Source organism: Gorilla gorilla, chromosome 12, assembly GCF_029281585.2.
Source record: "Gorilla gorilla gorilla isolate KB3781 chromosome 12, NHGRI_mGorGor1-v2.1_pri, whole genome shotgun sequence".
NCBI classification, from domain to species: Eukaryota; Metazoa; Chordata; class Mammalia; order Primates; family Hominidae; genus Gorilla; species Gorilla gorilla.
Window position 1 is genome coordinate 78,840,646 of NC_073236.2, and position 21,671 is coordinate 78,862,316.

At 42.1% G+C, this 21,671-nt stretch overlaps 1 protein-coding gene and 2 pseudogenes across 12 annotated transcripts in view; all 3 read left to right on the forward strand.

Annotated features, from left to right (window-relative positions):
* Positions 1–18,918, forward strand: part of PUS10 (pseudouridine synthase 10) — an 87,522-nt gene extending 68,604 nt beyond the window's left edge. For 11 of the 12 annotated variants that reach the window (XM_031008181.3, XM_031008184.3, XM_055377958.2 and 8 more), the window contains 3 exons: positions 1,835–1,977; positions 7,616–7,715; positions 10,305–18,918. In XM_031008181.3, the coding sequence (XP_030864041.1) occupies positions 1,835–1,977; positions 7,616–7,715; positions 10,305–10,343 (282 nt within the window). In that variant the 3' untranslated portion in view covers positions 10,344–18,918. Of the gene's footprint in view, positions 1–1,834; positions 3,000–7,615; positions 7,716–10,304 lie in introns of those variants that run through there. The other variant, XM_055377955.2, reaches the window with a different exon arrangement.
* LOC101152707 (small ribosomal subunit protein eS12-like) lies at positions 14,267–14,671 on the forward strand (annotated as a pseudogene).
* LOC101124783 (non-POU domain-containing octamer-binding protein-like) lies at positions 15,482–16,558 on the forward strand (annotated as a pseudogene).
* Positions 18,919–21,671: the final 2,753 nt, after the last annotated feature.

Below are 21,671 nucleotides of genomic sequence, written 5' to 3' on the forward strand. Positions count from 1 at the left end.
TCATTGAGAATGCCATGGGAAAAATAAACTCATTAAAAAAATAGGTTCATAGTTTGAGGGTAGCCATAGAGATAATTCAGAAACAATGCTGAGGCCAGGGGCAGTGGCTCACGCCTGTAATCCCAACACTTTGGGAAGCCAAGGCAGGAGGATTGCTTGAGCCCGGGAGGTCGAGGCCACAGCGAGCCATCATTGCGCCATTGCACTCCAGCCTGGGCTGAAAGATGATTTTCATAGGTACAGACTAAGTGGTGAAAGGGTCTTTTTTAATGGTCCATAGCCTAAGTAGACTGATGCAACTAGCTGATTTCAAATAATGTTTTTAGTTTTCCAGTTGGCATAAAAATTATAAAAACTGACTAAATTCCCCATTCTGAGAAAAAGTCATTTCAAATTTACTACTTATCCCCTCTTCAGGAGCACCTTATTTCTAAAAAAAAAAAACAAAAACAAGCGTATGTGTGTGTTTGTGTGTTTCTGAAAGCTCAGCAGTATGGGAGCAGCAGAGTGCAATGTTAGAATAAATGAAGTGGTTTCCTTTTGTCAACTAAAAACAAACAAACCAAAAAAGACATGTGGCTCGTGGTATTTCCATTGACCAACTGTCTCATGGTCAAAGTACTGGGAATAACTCTAAAGGTAAAGGAAGCAGGGGAGAGGACTCCATAGATAGTTGTTAATTTAAAGGCCCGCTGTTTCTCTAAAGTGGAAGCCATGTCTTTATAGATTCCTTCACAGTTCAGTCTTATCCTTTATTTATGTATTTTTTTTTTTTGTCTCTTTGACCAGAGAAAAATCAGATCTTATGGAGACAGCTTATCTCATCAGGACAAAGTGTTTCTATAATAAAATCAAAGAATCATAAAAACCACAGAGTTAGGAGGAGCCATTGACTCACCACTTTGGTAAAAGCAGTCACACCCTTTCAAATGCGGTCTTTGTCAGAACTTGCTCTTTTTTTCTTGGTGGAGAACTTGATAGAGGAGAGACCAGACAGAAACCTTTCTTTCTTAGCAGGCCTTCCGGCACTCAAGAACCATGGCAATTAGGAAGAGTTGTTCCGACAAGAAAATGCAGAGGATTCAGTTCTTATGAATCTGAATTTCTGATTACGCCCAATTTTTAAAACTTGGAATTAGTTGACCTTTTACAGCGTTAACCTCTATTTCTTAATTTTTATCTTGTGACATAAAAGAAAATCTCTAACTTGAACGAATTGTGAGAAAAACAAGCCTGTGTCCCTAAAAAATCTGAAATGTAAAAAGACATGCGGTATTATTAGTTGCAAGCTGGGCTAACAAACATTGAAAGGTCCCGGTTTATTATGCACATCGATTTGTTATTATTATATTGAAATGTCACCCTAAACAAGACGTATTCATAACTTTTCCAGACATATCCTTTTGTATAACCCTTTTCCTTCACCAAAAAAAAAACCAAAACAACCCACCCCTGACAGTAGGTATGTGGTTCTCCCTAAAACGCGCAAACTCGACGGGGCGCGGTGGAGCACACCTGTAATCCCAGCACTTTGGAGGCTGAGGAGGGCAGATCACCTGAGGTCAGGAGTTGGAGATTAGCCTGGCCGATATGGTGAAACCGCATCTCTATCAAAAAACTACAAAAATCAGCCGGGCATGGCGGTGTGAAATGAGTAATGATAGACTGGGTTATGAGAAGTCCCACAGAGTTTGAACCTAAGGGGACACAATTCATTTTAGTTCTCTCAAGGAAACATCTGTGGTGAGCTATGGATGGTGAGGGAAGGGCTAAGACAGGATTCACTGGGTGGCAAAGCTCTGACTCTGGGACTGTGTGTCATATTCTCCCCTAGGACTTAAAGATCGACCAGAAAACACCTTTGCGCGTCCTTCACCGAAGGCCCCTGGCTGTGCGAGCTCGCGTCATTCACTCCATGGAGACACAGTATGTGGATGAGCACCACTTCCGCCTCCACTTGAAAACTCAGGCTGGCACGTATCCTTCCACCTGCTGCACTGCCGCCATCGAACCAGAACCCTGTTGGAAAAGTTCATGGTCCCCTAGAAAACAGGGTCAGCTTGGTCTGGGAGGGATTCGGGAAAGGATTATACTGAAGAAGAATATTTTTGTTTGTTTCTTTGTTGGATGTGGTTTTTTCCCACTTAATTTTCTTTTTCTTTTTTTTTTTTTTTGAGGCAGAGTCTTGGTCTGTCGCCCAGGCTGGAGTGCGGTGGCGCCATCTCGGCTCACTGCAAGCTCCGCCTCCTGGGTTCATGCCATTCTCCTGCCTCAGCCTCCCGAGTAGCTGGGACTACAGGCGCTTGCCACCACGCCTGACTAATTTTTTGTATTTTTAGTAAAGACGGGGTTTCACCGTGTTAGCCAGGATGGTCTCTATCTCCTGACCTCGTGATCCGCCCACCTCGGCCTTCCGAAGTGCTGTGATTACAGGCGTGAGCCAACGCGCCTGGCCTAAATTTGTTTTTCAAAATGATTCTAAACCCTGAGGTAGCAGTCAGTTCAATGTCAGCTTTAAAGTTATGTTTCCTATAATTGTAGTGTCTTACACAATGCTGAGCACATAGTACTCAGAAAATACTTTTGATGGATTCATTTGCTGTCTTGACATTTTTTGCAAGTCACGTATTTATGACCATAATTGGGTCTTTTCAACATTTCAAGTATTTGCCTCAGATGATTAAACACAGGTAGTAGATGGGAATAGCACTACTTTACATCAGGATCTTTACTTGGCCACTGACCTAGTACAACAGAGAATATCTTTGTCTACGTGCCTTGTGAAAAAAACAAAAACAAAACGATTCAGATGACATATCATTAGTTAGTTAGCACCATTTTCAGACTGCAAAGAGCTTTGACTGTGTTACAGAAAGGTTGAGATTCAGAGTTAAAATATCTATAGTCCAAGGCTGATAATTTGTTCATAATCTAACCTGACTTGTATGATTTTTGTATCAGAACTGAGTCGCTGATTAAAATATATCAGGGAGCTCCAATAGGCTTAGCTTTAGTTTACTTTTTGAAGGTCTTCCTAGTTTTTGTTTGTTTCTTGGTTTTATATTATTCTGTGATCCAATAGCATGAAGTGACAAAACACCTTCTAACTGGTATAGAACTAACGTACTATTGTATGTGTGTGTGTTTGTGTATATATATATTACACACACACACACTAGATATATATATATGGGAAAAAAGCAAGTTTTAATCACCAAATACCATTCTTACTATATTGCTGTAACTAGTCTGCCTGTCCTTCCCCACTAGCCTGCATTCACTTCTTCCCCTGCCCCACCCCAGGACCTGGATTTACTCAGCTAAGCCAAGTATATATAGGTTATCTACTCTTAAAATCTTCTAAATTTTGTAATTTGGATCAAAGGATGATCAATTTAGACTCCAGTGGACAGATCTTTGTATCTTTGTTGTTTGGAGCATATTTGCCTATCATGGATGGAATTTCAAATCATGTATATATTTTTAAAAGTCTTCTTACCTAATCCTGGCCTTTAGTTCTGGTGGGCCAAGGAGAAATGTCTTTTGTAGAATTTGATGTATTTTCAATCCTATTAAAACATTTTTAGGACAAGCCACGTACATGTACTTAAGGTATTAGCCAAGAAAGACTATGTGTTAAAGCTTTAGATGCCACATGGTTATACACAGAAGTATATTAATTTTTCACTTACTAAATTTACTTTATATATACCTTATATATTTACATTGATCACTGCACTGAGCTAGCTCATTTGACTTAAACCTTGTCCCTCTGGTTAGGAATAAGAACCTCTCTGGACGTTTTAACTGGTTATTCTGGGGCTATTTGGTTTTCTCTTCTCATCATTGCTATGCAGAAGGGGATTCTTTAAAGAAAATGAGAGAAAATGGATAACAATTGTTGGGTAGTTGTGAGTTTACCAAAAAACACAGTTACTAGATAATTATATGTCTTATGCACCTCTCCCTCTCCCTCTCCCTCTCCCTCTCCCTCTCCCTCTCCCTCTCCCTCTCCGTCTCCCCTCTTTCCACGGTCTCCCTCTGATGCCGAGCCGAAGCTGGACGGTACTGCTGCCATCTCAGCTCACTGCAACCTCCCTGCCTGATTCTCCTGCCTCAGCCTGCCGAGTGCCTGCGATTGCAGGCGCGCACCGCCCCGCCTGACTGGTTTTCGTATTTTTTTGGTGGAGACGGGGTTTCGCTGTGTTGGCTGGGCTGGTCTCCAGCTCCTAACCGCGAGTGATCAGCCAGCCTCGGCCTCCCGAGGTGCCGGGATTGCAGACAGAGTCTGGTTAACTCAGTGCTCAATGGTGCCCAGGCTGGAGTGCAGTGGCGTGATCTTGGCCCGCTACAACCACCTCCCAGCCGCCTGCCTTGGCCTCCCAAAGTGCCGAGATTGCAGCCTCTGCCCGGCCGCCACCCCGTCTGGGAAGTGAGGAGCGTCTCCGCCTGGCCGCCCATCGTCCGGGATGTGAGGAGCCCCTCTGCCTGGCTGCCCAGTCTGGAAAGTGAGGAGCGTCTCTGCCCGGCCGCCATCCCATCTAGGAAACAAGGAGCGCCTCTTCCCAGCCGCCATCACATCTGGGAAGTGAGGAGCCTCTCTGCCCGGCCGCCCATGGTCTGAGATGTGAGGAGCACCTCTGCCCTGCTGCCCAGTCCGGGATGTGAGGAGCGTCTCTGCCCGGCCGCCCCGTCTGAGAAGTGAGGAGACCCTCTGCCTGGCAACCGCCCCGTCTGAGAAGTGAGGAGCCCCTCCGCCCAGCAGCCACCCCGTCTGGGAAGTGAGGAGCGTCTCCGCCCGGCAGCCACCTCGTCCGGGAGGGAGGTGGGGGGGTCAGCCCCCCACCCGGCCAGCCACCCCGTCCGGGAGGGAGGTGGAGGGATCAGCCCCCCGCCCGGCCAGCCACCCTGTCCGGGAGGTGAGGGGCGCCTCTGCCCGGCCACCCCTAATGGGAAGTGAGGAGCCCCTCTGCCCGGCCAGCCGCTCCGTCCGGGAGGGAGGTGGGGGGGTCAGCCCCCCGCCCGGCCAGCCAACCCGTCCAGGAGGGAGGTGGGGGGGCCAGCCCCCCGCCCGGCGAGCCGCCCCGTCCGGAAGGGAGGTGGGGGGGTTAGCCCACCGCCCAGCCTGCCGCCCTGTCCAGGAGGGAGGTGGGGGTTCGGCCCCCCGCCTGGCCGGCCACCCGGTCCGAGAGGTGAGGGGCGCCTCTGCCCGGCCGCCCCTACTGGGAAGTGAGGAGCCCCTCTGCCCGGCCAGCCGCTCTGTCCGGGAGGGAGGTGGGGGGGTCAGCCCCCCGCCCGGCCAGCCACCCCGTCCGGAAGGGAGGTGGGGGGGTCAACCCCCCGCCTGGCCAGCCGCCCCGTCCGGGAGGTGAGGGGCACCTCTGCCCGGCCGCCCCTACTGGGAAGTGAGGAGCCCCCCCCCGCCCGGCCAGCCGCCCCGTCCGGGAGGGAGGTGGGGGGGTCAGCCCCCCGCCAAGCAAGCCGCCCCGTCCGGGAGGTGAGGGGCGCCTCTGCCCGGCCGCCCCTACTGGGAAGTGAGGAGCCCCTCAGCCCGGCCAGCCGCCCCGTCCGGGAGGGAGGTGGGGGGGTCAGCCCACTGCCCAGCCTGCCGCCCTGTCCGGGAGGGAGGTGGGGGTTCGGCCCCCCGCCTGACCAGCCGCCCCATCCGGGAGGTGAGGGGCGCCTCTGCCCGGCCGCCCCTACTGGGAAGTGAGGAGCCCCTCTGCCCGGCCAGCCGCCCCGACCAGGAGGGAGGTGGGGGGGGGTCAGCCCCCTGCCTGGCCAGCCACCCCGTCCGGGAGGTGAGGGGCACCTCTGCCCGGCCGCCCCTACTGGGAAGTGAGGAGCCCCTCTGCCCGGCCACCACCCCGGCTTGGAGGTGTACCCAACAGCTCATTGAGAACGGGTCATGATGACAATGGCGGTTTTGTGGAATGGAAAGGGGGGAAAGGTGGGGAAAAGATTGAGAAATCGGATGGTTGCCGTGTCTGTGTAGAAAGAGGTAGACATGGGAGACTTTTCATTTTGTTCTGTACTAAGAAAAAATTCTTCTGCCTTGGGATCCTGTTGATCTGTGACCCTACCCCCAACCCTGTGCTCTCTGAAACATGTGCTGTATCCACTCAGGGTTGAATGGATTAAGGGCGGTGCAAGATGTGCTTTGTTAAACAGATGCTTGAAGGCAGCATGCTCGTTAAGAGCCATCACCACTCCCTAATCTCAAGTACCCAGGGACACAAACACTGTGGAAGGCCGCAGGGTCCTCTGCCTAGGGAAACCAGAGAACTTTGTTCACTTGCTTATCTGCTGACCTTCCCTCCACTATTGTCCTGTAACCCTACCAAATCCCCCTCTGCGAGAAACACCCAAGAATGATCAATAAAAAAAAAAAAAAAAAAAAAAAAAAAAAAAATACAAAAATTAGCTGGGTGTGGTGTGGCGCGCACCTGTAATCCCAGCTACTCAGGAAGCTGAGATGAGAGAATCGCTTGAACCTGGGTGGCGGAGGTTGCAGTGAGCCAAGGTCGCGCTACTGCACTCCAACCTGAGCGACAGAGTGAGACTCTGCCTCACAAAAAAAAAAAAAGGAAAAAAGAAAACGATCAGAATAAACAACTGGCTAACTATCCATCACTACCTCAAAAAAAAAAAAAAAAAAAAAAAATTATATGTCTTATGCTTTAGTCAAAACATTTGGCAAAGGTAGAGTGAGTAAAACGTTCAGAAAGTGAGGACATAATATCAGCATATTATAATATAGATTTTTCATCATCTGGAAACAAATTTATTTCTCTATTCAAGTTCCATTAATTATTTTCTACTAAATGCTGGTTTGTAGAACAAAACATAATGCTGCATTTTTACCAAATTCTGGCAAAAACACATCTTTTAGATAAATATTGTCAAAGCTGCAGTACAGTCCTATGTAAGGAATGTTAATCTTAAAAACAAATTCTAGAATTAGTTATTGATTTCAAAATTTGAAATACAATTTTGAGGGAAATACAAAGTTGCCCCTTTAAGAAAGAGAGAGAGAATTAACTTAGTTCTTTTGCTAACCATGTTAGCAAACTAGACGGTAGGTCTTTGGTAATCCTTCCGAAGAGCCATCATTAAGACTAAACTAATAGTCTCATTATTCCTTCCATCCTATTGCCTCTGGGTCATGTTACAAGGAATGCCATCATTGAGATCACTCTCTGTGTGGCTCTGTGGAAACCTACCATCTGGCAGGTGACAGTTGCCATTATTAAAAAATGGGACTAACAAGATAATAACATAGAAATTGTGGCAAAGTTGTTTTTTAATAAAAGCATTGAGCTATGGTTAATTTTTAAAATCCACATCCAAACCTTGGCACTTGGAGATGAGCTATAAAGAAAAAAGAAAGTAATGATTTTTGGTAAGTTTGATGTAAACACATTTCCCAGGCTCTGATATTGGCTGCCAGGCTACTAGGGACCACATTGCCAAAGCTTATTTTTTAAGACACACAAGCTCAGAAGTAACATTTCTTTTGTAACATTTCTGCTCTTATTATTATTTTTGCCTGTCAAATCTTACCAAATAGTTGGTACAGCATGCTGTCTTCATTTTTTCCTTAAACAAACCCCAGCTACATTAAAGAGTTTGTACATGGAGACTTTGGGAGAACCAAGCCAAACATTGGGTCCCTGATGAATGTGACTGCAGACATTCTTGAGCTGGATGTTGAGGTAAACCATTTTGTTGTGGAATGCACATTGGCAAATTGAATTCAACCAAAGTTATGCTCTTTGGCATTAAGCCATTTTAGTATCACCCACCTCCATAGGTATTTGAGAATGGTGAAAATCTCACAGTAACATTGTATTGAAGGGAGGGACTGTCTTCGGATATTTTTTTTTTAATACGAGGTCTCATTTATGTTCCTTGAAAATATATAGCTAATTTATTAACTGTGCTTTACATGTAGTATCAAATCTAAACCCTTAAACCAAGCAAGGAAATAGTCATTTCCATACCTGTTGCGTTTTATAAAGACTCTAAAGCAGCGTATTCAGAAACATGGATTCACAAGGGTAGAAAGTGAGGTGAGCCAATGGTTCTTCATAAAAGCAGTTCTATAAGGACCCCTGTGATGTGGTCCAAGTTCTCTGCTCTTACAGTCTGAATTGAAACAAGGTTAAATTCTAAAGTAATTGTAAGAATGGTTCTGTCGGGCAAGTCTCCATAAATATTTCATTTGAGTATCAATAGGTGTTGAGTCACGAGTGGTGTTTCTTCATGAAAATCTGACTAGGAATAGAGTACCTCCCCCCGCTCCTCTCCCCAGAATCTTAGGACTTGGGGATTTGTACTTGGGAATAATATCAAAGTTATAGAAAGAGGTGGGCATAGTTGCCCAATGTGAAAACATCTATGGTAATCAAATGATCACTGGAGTATTATTTCCTTACCAGCAATTCTCTCAAGTGCTCTGGGATTAGATTAGCTCCTGCAGTACAGCCAGTGATCGTGCCCTCAAGGTTGCAGGGAGCCTCTTCAGTGAAACTATCATTTGGAGGAAGAAAACCTTCTGTTAAAGAAAATCTCTACTCATCTTTTTTTTTTGTTTTGAGACAGGGTCTTGCACTGTCACCCAGGCTGGAGTGCAGTGGTGCGATCACGGGTCACTGCAACCCTGACCTCTCGGGCTCAAGCGATCCCCTGCCTCAGTCTCCCGAGTAGCTGGGACCACAGGCATGAGCCACTATGCCTGGCGTTTTTTTTGTTGTTGTTGTTGTTGAGATGGGGTCTCACCGTGTTGCCCAGGCTTGCATTAATCTTTTTTTACCTTAATTCTCAGAACAGTTAGGAGTGTCAAAGACTCACAGGCCAGTGTTTCTCAACACTGACTGCCCACTGGAATCACTTGTGGAGCTTTTTAAGCACTACAACTTGCCTCCCCTCCACACACACACACACACACACACACACACACACACACACACGATTGTCATCAGTCATGTTTTATTTTCAGCTTGAGAAAACACTCATTAATTTACAGTTGGGTGTTTGGTATATGGCTATATTCTGAAACAGAACAAAAATATCTTCTTGAGATTTGTAAAAGACACACACACACATAGCTATTTAGGCTTTTCTAATAAATTTTTTTTGAAGCCAGTACGTGAAGTGACTCATGGATTAATGAAAAAATTTTCAGTAAATAATTTTATGTTTTAAACTTCAAATGTCAGTAAAAGCCACAGATACGGTGGGTTTTTTTATTTTTTTATTTTTTAACTTTCTCTTAAAGTAGATCCCCTAGCCTTTGATAGACCTGGTATGTGTTTATGTGGAGACAAATAGTCTGTTTACTGTAATTTCATTCTGACTCAAAGATCAAGGTTTTGTCCTAGAAGAACAAAATAAAGGTAAGTAGAGATAGATGAACTGGATTTTAAAGAAACAGAAATTCTACAGAACTGAAGCACAAAGATCCTTAATCCTTTTCTAGTTCCAGGTCATCTTTCATAATCATTTATTTCACATTTTGTTGCTGTGTTACAACAAGACTATAGGCTTATAGACTACTTGAATATTTGTTAAATGCAAGATGAGAGAATAAAAATGATCAGAAGAATAAAAGTTTCTGAGACTTCTGAGGGAAAATTGGTGGTCACTTGAATTTGTTTGCTACTTTTACCCATAAATACCCTTTTTTTTTTTTTTTTTTTTTTCCTGAGATAGGGTCTCATTCTGCCGCCCAGGCTGGAGTGCTGTGGCGTGATTTCGGCTCACTGCAACCTCTGCCTCCTGGGCTCAAGCTGTTCTCCTGCCTCAGCTTCCCGAGTAGCTAGGACTACAGGCGTGTGCCACCATGCTTGGCTAAATTTTGCATTTTTAGTGGAGACGGGGTTTTGCCATGTTGGCCAGGCTGGTCTTGAACTCTTGACCTTGAGTGGTCTGCCCACCTTGATCATGTTGATCTATATAATTGATCGGCCTCCCAAAGTGCTGGGATTAAAGGTGTGAGCCACCACACCTGGCCCCATAAATACCATTTAAAAAATTTAAATGTATTCTCTTATCAGTCAAAAAGCACAGTTAATAACCAACTGAGTAGCCAAATACTGCTACTCAATTAATTCAGAAGACCTCAGGCCCAAGAATCCCTAGAACAGACTTGAGGGTTAATTTATGGTATTCAGTAGCTCTTTTCTTCAAATGCAGTTTCTTCTGTTGCACTATATTAAAACTATTAAATTTATACAGCATTACCAGCAAATGCTTACCACAACAGTAAGATCTGTTTTAATGACTTCTTTTCTCCCTTCTAGTCTGTAGATGTTGACTGGCCACCTGCTCTGGATGACTAGCTGTCAAATTTGGAGACAAAGAGTATGGTTTTCCTGGCATGATGTGGACATCCATGGAGCACATACCGTAAAATGGCTGTTTACCCACCATAACGGTGTCTTGAAAACTATTTGGATCATGTTGATCTATATAATTGTTAATTTGTTGTAACATCTCAGGATCTATATATGTGTATATTTTGTGTTAAATTGTTCCGAGGATGTCTTAGGATTTTTCTCATTCCCTCTTTCACCCTCACAAACCAAACTATGAATAATGAAATAATTCTCCTTAATTCTTTCATTTAGAGAGGTGCACAAACAGGACACATTCTCTGTTAACCTAAGAAGCTGTAATTTCAGCAAGATTTCCCTCCACAAGAGATATGCCACCTTTAAAATCATGTTCTAATTTTTTAAAATTATCTGAATAAAAGTTATATCTAGATTTATGCAGCATAATATCCTATAATAGTCTAAGATTGCAAATGCAAATCTGACATCATTATTTTTCCCAGGAAGCCTCAAACAAGCTATTACCAATGACGTTCTTTTGGCTGTGATTTGTCATAAATCTTAACCAAACTATGAATAATGAAATAATTCTCATTAATACTTTCATTAAGAAAGAATTTTGACAATCTAAAATTGTCAATATAGGTTTCCTGTGGAGGGAAAGTAAAACCGTAGGAGCCAAGGCATGCCATGGTAGGAGCCTTTCATAAATCTTTTAAATAAGGAGAAACAAGTGCCTTTAATAACTTCAATCCCAGGGTTAAGAATTTGAAAAATTGAGATTGCTAAACAAAGACGAACTAATATTATTTCAGAATGCTTCAATATATTATCCAATTATAAACATTTTAATAATACCTTATTAAAGTAGATAGGATATTGTCTCCATTTTATAAATATGGAAACCAAAGACTAGAAGTTAAATGACTTATCCAAAATTGTTAGCTACTTCTATATTGACGACTAGAACTGAAGTTTCTTGGTTTCTAGGGTCTTTCTAATAAGCCCTATTACTGAGCACCTGTTTGTGTGAAGGGGCAGCACCTGTTTGTGTGAAGGGGCAGCTATGGATGCCATTTAAACTCATGTAACTGATAATTAACTTTTGGAATGTAGTTACCAAATCAAAGAGCTTACCAAAAAATAGCCCAAGACTATTTAATACAATCTTATATAGTTACCATTTGTTATTAAGTTAAACCTCAGTTGGTATTATGAAGAGGAAAAACATTAAGCTAAACCTAAAAAAAATGAATGGGTCATTTAAGTTTCAGAAAGGAGCCTCATTACAATTTCAGATTTGAGTATAATTTCCATCACCCTAATTCAACTATTTGAGCTTTTTTTAAGAATACATGTGACTTGACTAGTATTAGATTACTCACCGTTTCCCATCTCTATATTAAACATAAATCACAGATACCAAGATTCACTTTAGATATGAGGAAAATGGTTTTAATGGACACAAAGGAGTCAGCCACATTGGAACCAACATAGTTTCATACCACGTTGAAACCATGTGTTTGATATGCAAATAACAGCAAATAATTTTTTCACTATTGTCAATGCCAATGCATTGAAAGGCCCAGAAAATGAGAAAAGGATAACAAACTTTTGATAAAAAGGTAAGAATTTCTGTGTGGATGTTCCTCAGTTTCTGGGAAAATTTTGCTACAAAAGAGATTTAAACAATTTAGGAGGCAGTCTTTTGCATGGTATTTTTGGCTTACCTTTGAATCTAGTGGACCTGTAATATGTAAGAATGAAGAATGTGCTTAGCAAACTGAAATGAGAAGACTTCTATTTCTTAAATTTCTATTCCTGAGATTATATAAAATTTCACGCAAAGAGTAAGCATTAGCTTTAAATACTTCTTCCAAATATTCCTAGAATTTTGAGACAAAGATTGTTAAAAATTAATGTATGTCTTTGTTTTAGGCAGAACTAGAAATATTAAGTAGTGAGAGTACTATAGTTTCCCTTTTGCCTACATAAAAGCATTTTAAAATTAGTTTTATGATTTCTTTGTAAGCTTTATTTAAATTCAAAGTCTTTTTCATAACACTTAAGAGAAAGAGCCCTTTGTACTTCTTAGTATCTTTGTCCCAAATATAGTCTGTGGTTTATTTTAGGAAAAACATCAACTCTGAATACCTGGAAAAGTCAAGAGAAAATAAAGTTGGTAAAATGAAAAATGTCCAAGTAAGATAACCGGTTACATTTGCAAGTTATGTGAAGTAAATTTAGAAGTTAAATTTCCATTTTGTAAGAGAAAAACATCTTACTTGGCAAATCTTTTCTTTTGGAGCTAATTATTCTTTGATTTTTAAGTCCACATAAGAGAATGAACTTTGATATCAGCTTTTCTGATTTTTTAACAAAGGCTACCCTTGTTTATTATGAAAAATATTACTTTTATGATTCTATTTTGAATTTTTAAATTTTGAAATAATTCCAAACTTACAGGAAAAGTTAAAGGAAAAGTACAAAGAACCTTTTTCCCTGAACCATGGAGCCAGTGCTGCCTCATGATCTTAAAGGCTTCAGTGTGTAATTTCTACAAACAAGGACATTCTTTTACTTAACCACAACACAGTGATCAAAACCAGGAAATTAACACTGATATATTACCATCTAACCCACAGACCCCGTTCAAGTTGCCAGTTGTCCCATCAGTGTCCTTCATAGTCAAGTGCTCACATTGCATTTTGTTACGTCTCTTTAGTCTCCACCACTCTTAAAAGTTTGTCTTTCTTGACTTTAATTACTTTAACATTTTTGAACACTTCAGGTCAGTTATTTTGTGGACTGTTCCTCAATTTGGGTTTGCCTGATGTTTCCTTTTTATTAGATTCAGATTGTACCTTTTTGGCAAGAACACCACAAAAGAGAGATTGTCTTCTTGCATCTTATCAGGTGTCACACAGTTTTGATTTGTCCAGTTGCTGGTTGGGGCTTTGGTCAATTGATTAGGTATTATCACTAGGCTTCTCCACTTTTATGGTTATTCTTTTTTCCCCTTGTAGTTAGTAAGTATCTTGTAGAGAGATCATCCAACTTTCACTCACTAGTTTTAGCATCCATTGAAGATGTTCACCTGAATCAATCAGTACCACAATGATTGCCAAATACAGATTTTCTAATTCCATCATTCCTTTTACATTTGTTGGTTGGCATTACCCTAAAAGGTAGAGCTTTCCCTTCTCTCCAATTTATTCATTGATTTATATCATGTGGACTTGTGGCTTATTTTATTTGAGAAGTTGAAATTTGTTCGTTGGCATTACCCTAAAAGGTAGAGCTTTCCCTTCTCTCCAATTTATTCATTGATTTATATCATGTGGACTTGTGGCTTATTTTATTTGAGAAGTTGTAATTTGTTCGTTTGGCCAGTGGCGGCCCCTTCAAGCTGGCTTCTGTGTCCTTTGGTATGTCCCCATCATTCTTGGAGCATGTTCTTACTTTCTAATACAAAAAGACATTCCATGCTCATCTTTGTATTTCCTCTGCACTAACTCTGCAAGGGGCTTTTTCTCTAAGATCTGGTCTCTTTTAGCAGAAAATGGTATTTAGAAACCAAGATCTGGGCAGTAGGTATGCTCATTGTTTGGTGCCATTGCTGTTCCCAAGCCCTCTCATGGAACAGAGCTAGGGAACAAACATGAATGCATGTGCATGCACACACACACACACCCCACTCATACACACACACCTATACATCTCTGTATCTACACATACTGAAAGCTGTAGGAGTTTATACCAGTACTTCCAATTCCAACCTTATTCTAGTTTTCACCCTTTCCAAATTTGTAATTCTCTTCTCTGACTATAAGAAATCTGGCTCCTGCTCTTTCCCTGCGGCCACTGAGTTGTATAGAGGCGGAGTCTCGGGTGCATTCAAGATTCGGCTTCACTCGTAACCCACTGCCATGGCCGAGGAAGGCAGTGCTGCTGGAGGTGTAATGGACATTAATACTGTTTTACAGGAGGTGCTGAAGACCGCCCTCATCCATGATGGCCTAGCATATGAAATTTGCAAAGCTGCCAAAGCCTCAGACAAGTGCCAAGCCCATCTTTGTGTGCTGTGTGTGCTTGCATCCAACTGTGATGAGCCTATGTATGTCAAGTTGGTGGAGGCCCTTTGTGCTGAACACCAAATCAACCTAATTAAGGTTGATGACCAGAAACTAGGGGAATCGGTAGGCCTCTGTAAAACTGACAGAGAGGGGAAACCGTGTAAAGTGGTTGGTTGAAGTTGTATAGTAGTTAAGAACTATGGCAAGGAGTCTCAGGCCAAGGATGTCATTGAAGAGTACTTCAAATGCAAGAAATGAACAAGTAAATCTTTGGCACACACACACACACACACAAAAGAAAGAAAAAAGAAATTTGGCTCAGTCCTCCTCAAAAATAACCAATCTATTGCTGCCTCAATTCACAGTCCCCTCCCTGCTGCCCTCAGACATTCTCCTCAGGCTCCACACTGCAGCCCTACACTAGGCCACTACCACTGCCCCCTGTGGTAACATCTTCCTGCACTTTGTACAGAACAAGCAAATGGCTTTTGTCCTGAATTATTCAGGAAGGGAGGGAGACAGGCGGGAAAGAAGTCAGGAAGGCAGAAAATAAAAATCTTTTGATACCATAGAAATACAAAGGATCAAAAGAGACTATTAGGAACAATTATATGCCAACAAATCGGATTACTCTAGAAGTGGACAGATTTCCAGATGCATACAACCTACCAAGAATGAATCATAAACAGAAAATGTAAACAGGCCAATAGCAAATAAGGGTCACCATTACTCTGAGGAGAGGCCAGTAGGTAGAGAAGCAGTAAAACTTTTAACTTGGAGCAAAACCATACTCTAGGGAAACATTATTAGCATCACCAGCAACAGCAGCAGCCATGGCTGCTGCCAATACCTGCAAATGGGAAAAAGGCCAGCAGCCAAAATGAAGGCTTGACTATTGACCTGAAGCATTTTAAGGAAACCAGGAAAGAAGCCCTTCACCAAACGAGGCCAAATATTTCTTTGTGGGCAGTGTTCCTTCTGACATCACTGAGGAGGAAATGAGGAAACTGTGAGAAATATGGGAAGGCAATTTCACAGAGAGTTTAAATAAATTAACAAAAGGGAAAAATGAAAAAATTAAAAACAACAACAAAAAAGAAATATGGGAAGGCAGGTGAGGTCTTCATAAGGATGAAGGCTTTGGCTTTATGCACTTGGAAGCACGAACCCTAGTGGAGATTGCCAAAGTGGGTCTGGACAGTATGCAGCTGTGTGCACTCTGCCTGCCATAGTGCATCCCTTACAGTCTGAAACCTTCTAACAAACTTTTGGAAGAAGACTTTTCTTTGGCCAGGTGGAGAGGGCTGTAGTCATTGTGGATGATCAAGGAAGGCCCTTAGGGAAAGGCATTGTTGAGTTCTCAGGACAGCCAGTTGCTCAGAAAGCTCAGGACAGATGCAGTGAGGGCTTCTTCCTGTTAACCACGTTTCCTCATTCTGTTACTGTGTAGCCCATAGGCTAATTAGGTGACAAAGAAGGACTTCCAGAGAAGCTGGTTGTAAAGAACCAGCAATTTCACAAGGAGTGAGAACAGCCACCCCAGTGTGCACAGCATGGCTTTTGAATATAAGTATGCCATGCACTGGAGGGTACTCACTGAGATGGAGAAGCAGCAGCAGGATGAAGTGGACTGCAATATCAAGGAGGCTCATGAGAAGCTGGAGATGGAGATGGAGGTTGCTCGCCTTCATCAATGCCAGGTCATGCTAATGAGGCAGGATTTGATGAGGTGTCAAGAAGAGCTGTGGAGGATGGAAAAGCTGAACAACCAAGAGATGCAAAAACGACGGCAACTGGAGCCCATGCGAGAGGAGTGCAGGCACTAGGAGGAAGCAATGCACTGGTAATGGCAGGAAAGATTCACTGGAACCTTCTCTGATATGAGACAGCAGGAGATACAGATGGGCCAGATGGCTATGGGAGGTGCTATAGGCATAACGGAGGCTCCATGCCCCCTGCTTCTATGCCAGCTGGCAGCCCAGCTCCTCCAGAACCTGAACCTATGATGCTAGATTGACCCCACCAACAACGCAATGCTTTGGCCAAGCTGCTGCAACGGAAGGAATTGGGGCAACTGGCGGAACTCCTCCTGCATTGAATTGTGCAACTCCTGGAGCTGAATTTACTCCAAACACATGTTGCTGATACTAATAAAGCTGCAGTGTCTAGTTTCTCAAAACCTTTAAAAGGGCCCTTTTTGAACTAGCCAGAATTCTACCCTAGAAAAATGTTAAGAGATTCCTCCCAATAGTTAGGTCTACCCTACCTATACTACTGTAGGGAGTATTTTGGAGGAAGAGGGCAAGGGAGGAGTGGTATTTAACAAACCGGTTCTGTGTGGTATATTGTTTAACTGATCAGTTCTCTGTGGTGCATTACTGAGGTCTCAAATGTGACTGTTGAAGACCTGGGGGAACCACAGTGAAATGAATCCAGTTAGAGACCCATTAATCTTGATAGTTCTTTTTTTCTCCATCCTGTTTCATTTGCTTTCTTATCCATACACTCCCCAACCCCAGAGACACTGCCATATACACCACAAAACACAACCTCCTCCAATGACCTTTGCCCCACTGCTCCATTCACTCCCAGGTGAGAATTCAGGCAAATGTCCACAGAGGTCACAAACGATGTACGTATAGTTCTTTTATATCCAATATATTATCCCTTCACGTCCTAAGGAAGACATTTTCTCTTAGAGACTTTCATTTCAGTATATCTTTTTAAAAAATCTTGTGTTAACTTGCCTCAAACTTTTTCTTGGATAAAGACAACCAGGAATGGCCGTTTTGTGTCTATGATGTTGCTGTTCACAACTTTTCTTGATAGGTCTAGTACAATCTTGGAAACAGAGTTGCTGTATGCTGAAGGTCTGAGAGTAGCTCTTAGCCTTGCCTATCTTAGGTAGTAGTTATGCTGTGCATATTTAATTGATGTACTATGTTTGATTTGTTGCTGATACTTCAAATTTAAAGTTTTTCTGAGAAATGGAGCAGCAATGCAGCATCAACTTGTTAAATTACACGTTAAGCCTTGAAAAAAAAAAGGAGATCACATCAGTAATCCCAGCACATTGGGAGGCCGAGGCAGGCAGATCACGAGGTCAAGAGATCGAAACCATCCTGGCCAACATGTTGAAACCCCGTCTCTACTAAAAATACAAAAATTAGCTGGGCATTGTGGCACGTGCCTGTAGTCCCAGCTACTCGGGAGGCTGAGGCAACAGAATCACTTGAACCCAGAAGACAGAGGTTGCAGTGAGCCGAGATCGCGCCACTGCACTCCAGCCTGGTGAGAGTGCGAGACTCAGTCTCAAAAAAAAAAAAAAAAAAAAAAAATTCCCTCATCAAAGAAAAGACCAGAACCAGACGGCTTCACTGCTGAATGCTATCGAACATTTAAAGAACTACGGCCAGACACAGTGGCTCACATCTGTAATCCCAGCACTTTGGGAGGTTTAGGTGGGAGGATTGCTTAAGTGCAGGAGTTCGAGACCAGCCTGGGCAACATAGGGATAACCTGTCTCTACAAAAAATAAAAAATTAGCTGGGTGTGGTGATGCATGTCGGCAGTCCAAACTACTCGGGAGGCTAAGGTGGCAGAATTAATTCAGCCCAGGCGGTGAAGGCTGCAGTGAGCCGTGATAGTGCCACTGCACTCCAGCCTGGGCAACAGGGCAAGACCCCCATCTCAAAAAAAGAAGAAAAACTAATACCAGCCCTTCTCAAACGCTTCCAAAAAATTGAAGAGGAAGGAATGCTTCCAAACTCATTTTACAAGGCCAGCATTACCCTGACACCAAAGCCAGACAAAGACACTATTAAAGAAGAAAACTTGTCAATTAGACTGTGGCAGATATGGAAAAAAAAAAAAAAAGAAAGAAAAGAAAAAGCAAAAAGAAAGCTACAGGCCAATATTTCTGATGACCATAGATGCAAAAATTCTTTTTTCTTTTTTTCTTTTTTTTTTTTTTTTGAGACAGGGTCTCCCTCTGTTACCCAGGATGGAGTGCAGTGGTACAATCATGGCTCACTGCACCTTGACCTTTCAGACTCAGGTGATCCTTCCACCCCTGGGACTTCAGGTGCACACCATCATGCCCAGCTAATTAAAAATATATATATATTTATATAGGCAGGGTCCCATTATGTTGCCCAGGCTGGTCTCGAACTCCTGGGTCAAACCATCCTCAGGCCTTGACCTCCTGAAGTGCTGGGATTACAAGCGTGAGCCACGGTGCCTGGTCAAGATGCAAAAATTTTCAACAAAATACTAATAAACAAATTCAACAGCACACTGAAAAGATTAATCACCATGACCAAGTGAGATTTATGTCAGGGATTCACAGATGGTTCAACATATGCCAATCTATAAATATAATACACCACATTAACAGAATGAAGGACAAAAACCACATGATCAAGCATTTGACAAAATTTAACATCCTTTCATGATAAAGCTCTCAATGAATTAGGAGTAGAAGGAGTGTACTTCAAAAGTAAAGGCCATATGTGACAAACCCACAGCTAACACCATACTCAACAGTGAAAAACTGAAAGCTTTTCCTCTAAGATCAGGAATAATCCAAGGACTTCCACTTTCATTTCTGTTTAACATAGTACTGGAACTGGAAGTCCTAGCCAGAGCGATTAGGCAAGAGAAAGAAGTAAAAGGCATCCAAATTGGAAAGGAAGGAGATTGTCCCTGTTTGCAAGTGATGATTTTATATATAGAAAAGCTGAAATAATCCACCAAAAAGACTGTTAGAACTAATAAACAAATTCAGTAAAGTTGCAGGCATATCAATATACAACAAGCAGTAGTGTTACAAAAAATAAAATACTTAGGAATAAATTTAACCAAGAAGGTAAAAGATCTCTACACTGAAAACTGTAAAACATTGATATAAGAAATTAAAGTCACAAATAAATGCAAAGATATCCCACGTTCATAGATTGGAAGACTTAATATTGCTAAAATGTCCATACTAACCAAAGTGATCTAAAGATTCAGTGCAATCCCTATCAAAATTCCAATGATATTTTCCACAGAAATCGAAAAAACAATCCTAAAATTCATATGGAACCACTAAAGACCCTGAATAGCCAAAGCAATCTTGAGCAAAAAGAACAAAGCTAGAGATATCACAATACCTGATTTCAAAATTACTACAAAGCCATAGTAATCAAAACATTTTTGTACTGGCATAAAAACAGACACTTAAACCAAAAGAATAGGAAAGAGAGCCCAGGAATAAATCCATATATTTACAGCCAGCTGATTTTTTACAAACGTGTGAAGAAACTTAATGGGAAAAGACAGTCCCTTTAATAAATTGTGCTGGGAAAACTGGATATCCACATGCAGAAGAATGAAGTTAGACCCTTATCTCACACCATATTAAAAACTCAGCTCACAGTGACCTAAATCTAAGACCCAAAACTGTAAACTATTAGAAGAAAACGTAGAGGAAAAAGCTCCATGACACTGGTCTGGGCAATTATTTGAATATGATCCTAAAAGCACAGGTAACAACAACAAAAAAAAGATAGACAAATCAAATGGGACTATATCAAACAAAAGCTTCTGCACTGCAAAGGAAACTATCAACAGAGCGAAGATACAACTTACGGAATGGAATAAAATATTTATAAGCCATACATCTAATGAGGGGTTAATATCCAAAATATACAACGAACTCCAACAACTCAATACCAAGAAAACAGCCTGATTAAAAGATGGGGAAAGGACCTGAGTAGACATTTCTCAAAAGAAGACATACAAATGGCCAACAGGTTTAAGACATACAAATGCTCAACATCACTTACCAGGAAAATGCAAATTTAAAACCACAGTGAGGCACCGCCTCAAAACTATTAGAATGGCTATTACCAAAAAAGATGAAAGACAACAAGTGTTGGCAAGGATACGGAGTAAAGAGAACCTCTGGCACACTGTTGGTGGGAATATAAACAGAAAACAAAATTTAAAATAGAACTACCACATGATCCAGCAATCCTACTATTTAGGTATATGTATCCCAAGGAAATAAAATCAGTATGTTGAAGAGATATCTGACTCCCATGGTCTCTGCAGCATTATTCATAATAGCCAAGATATGGCATCAACCTATGCATCTATCAATCAATAGATAAATGAAGAAAATGTGGTATATATGTACAATGAAATATTATTCACCCATAAGAAAGGAAATTCTGTCATTTGAAACAACGTGGATGAACCTGAAGAACATTATGTTAAGTGAAATAAGTCAGGCACAGAAAGACAACTACTGCATGATCTCACCTATATGTGGAATCTAAAATAGTTGAACTCATAGAAGTAGGGTAGAATGGTTGTTACTAGAACTGCGGAGGTGAGAGTGGGATAGGGGTTGCGGAGTTGGGGAGATGTTGGTCAAAGGATTTAAAATTTCAGCTTGATAGGAATAAGTTTAAGAGATCTACTTACAACATGGTGACTATAGTTAATAACAAATATATTCTTCAAAGTTGCTAAGAGTAGATCTTAAGTGTTCTTACTACAAAATAACTAAGTGAAGTAATACATGTTCATTAGCTCAGTTTAGCCATTCCACAACGTATGCATATTTCAAAACATCATGTTGAACAAGATAAATATTAATATATACAGTTTTGTCAATTAAAAAAAAAGGATTTAAGAAAAGAGGAGGCCAGGCCAGCTGTGGTGACTCACGCTTGTAATCCCAGCACTTTGGGAGGCCAAGGCGGGTGAATCACTTGAGCCCAAGAGTTTGAGACCAGCCTGGGTAACATGATGAAACTCTGTCTCTACAAAAAATACAAAAATTGGCCAGGCATGGTGGCATGCGCCTGTAGTCCCAGCTACTTGGGAGGCTGAGGCGGGAGGATCTCTTGAGCCCAGGAGGCAGAAGTTGCAGTGAGTTGTGATTGTGCCACTGCACTCCAGCCTTGATGACAGAGTGAGACTCTGTCTCAAAAAAGAGAAGAGACACCCTAGATCTCCATCCTTCTCTCTCTCTACCATGTGAGGATGATGGGAAGGCAGCCCTCTGCAAGCTAGGAGGAGAGCCTCAGCAGAAACCGTCCTAGTACCCCTGATCTTGGTCTTTCAGCCTCCAGGACTCTGAAAACAGATTTTTGTTGGTTAAGCCAAAAAAGGAAAAAGGAAAAAAATCTTGTAAAAAGGCACTTCAGTACTCTACAAAATTATTTCAAAGGACAGTTACAAATGCAACCATATTCAGCAACAGCAT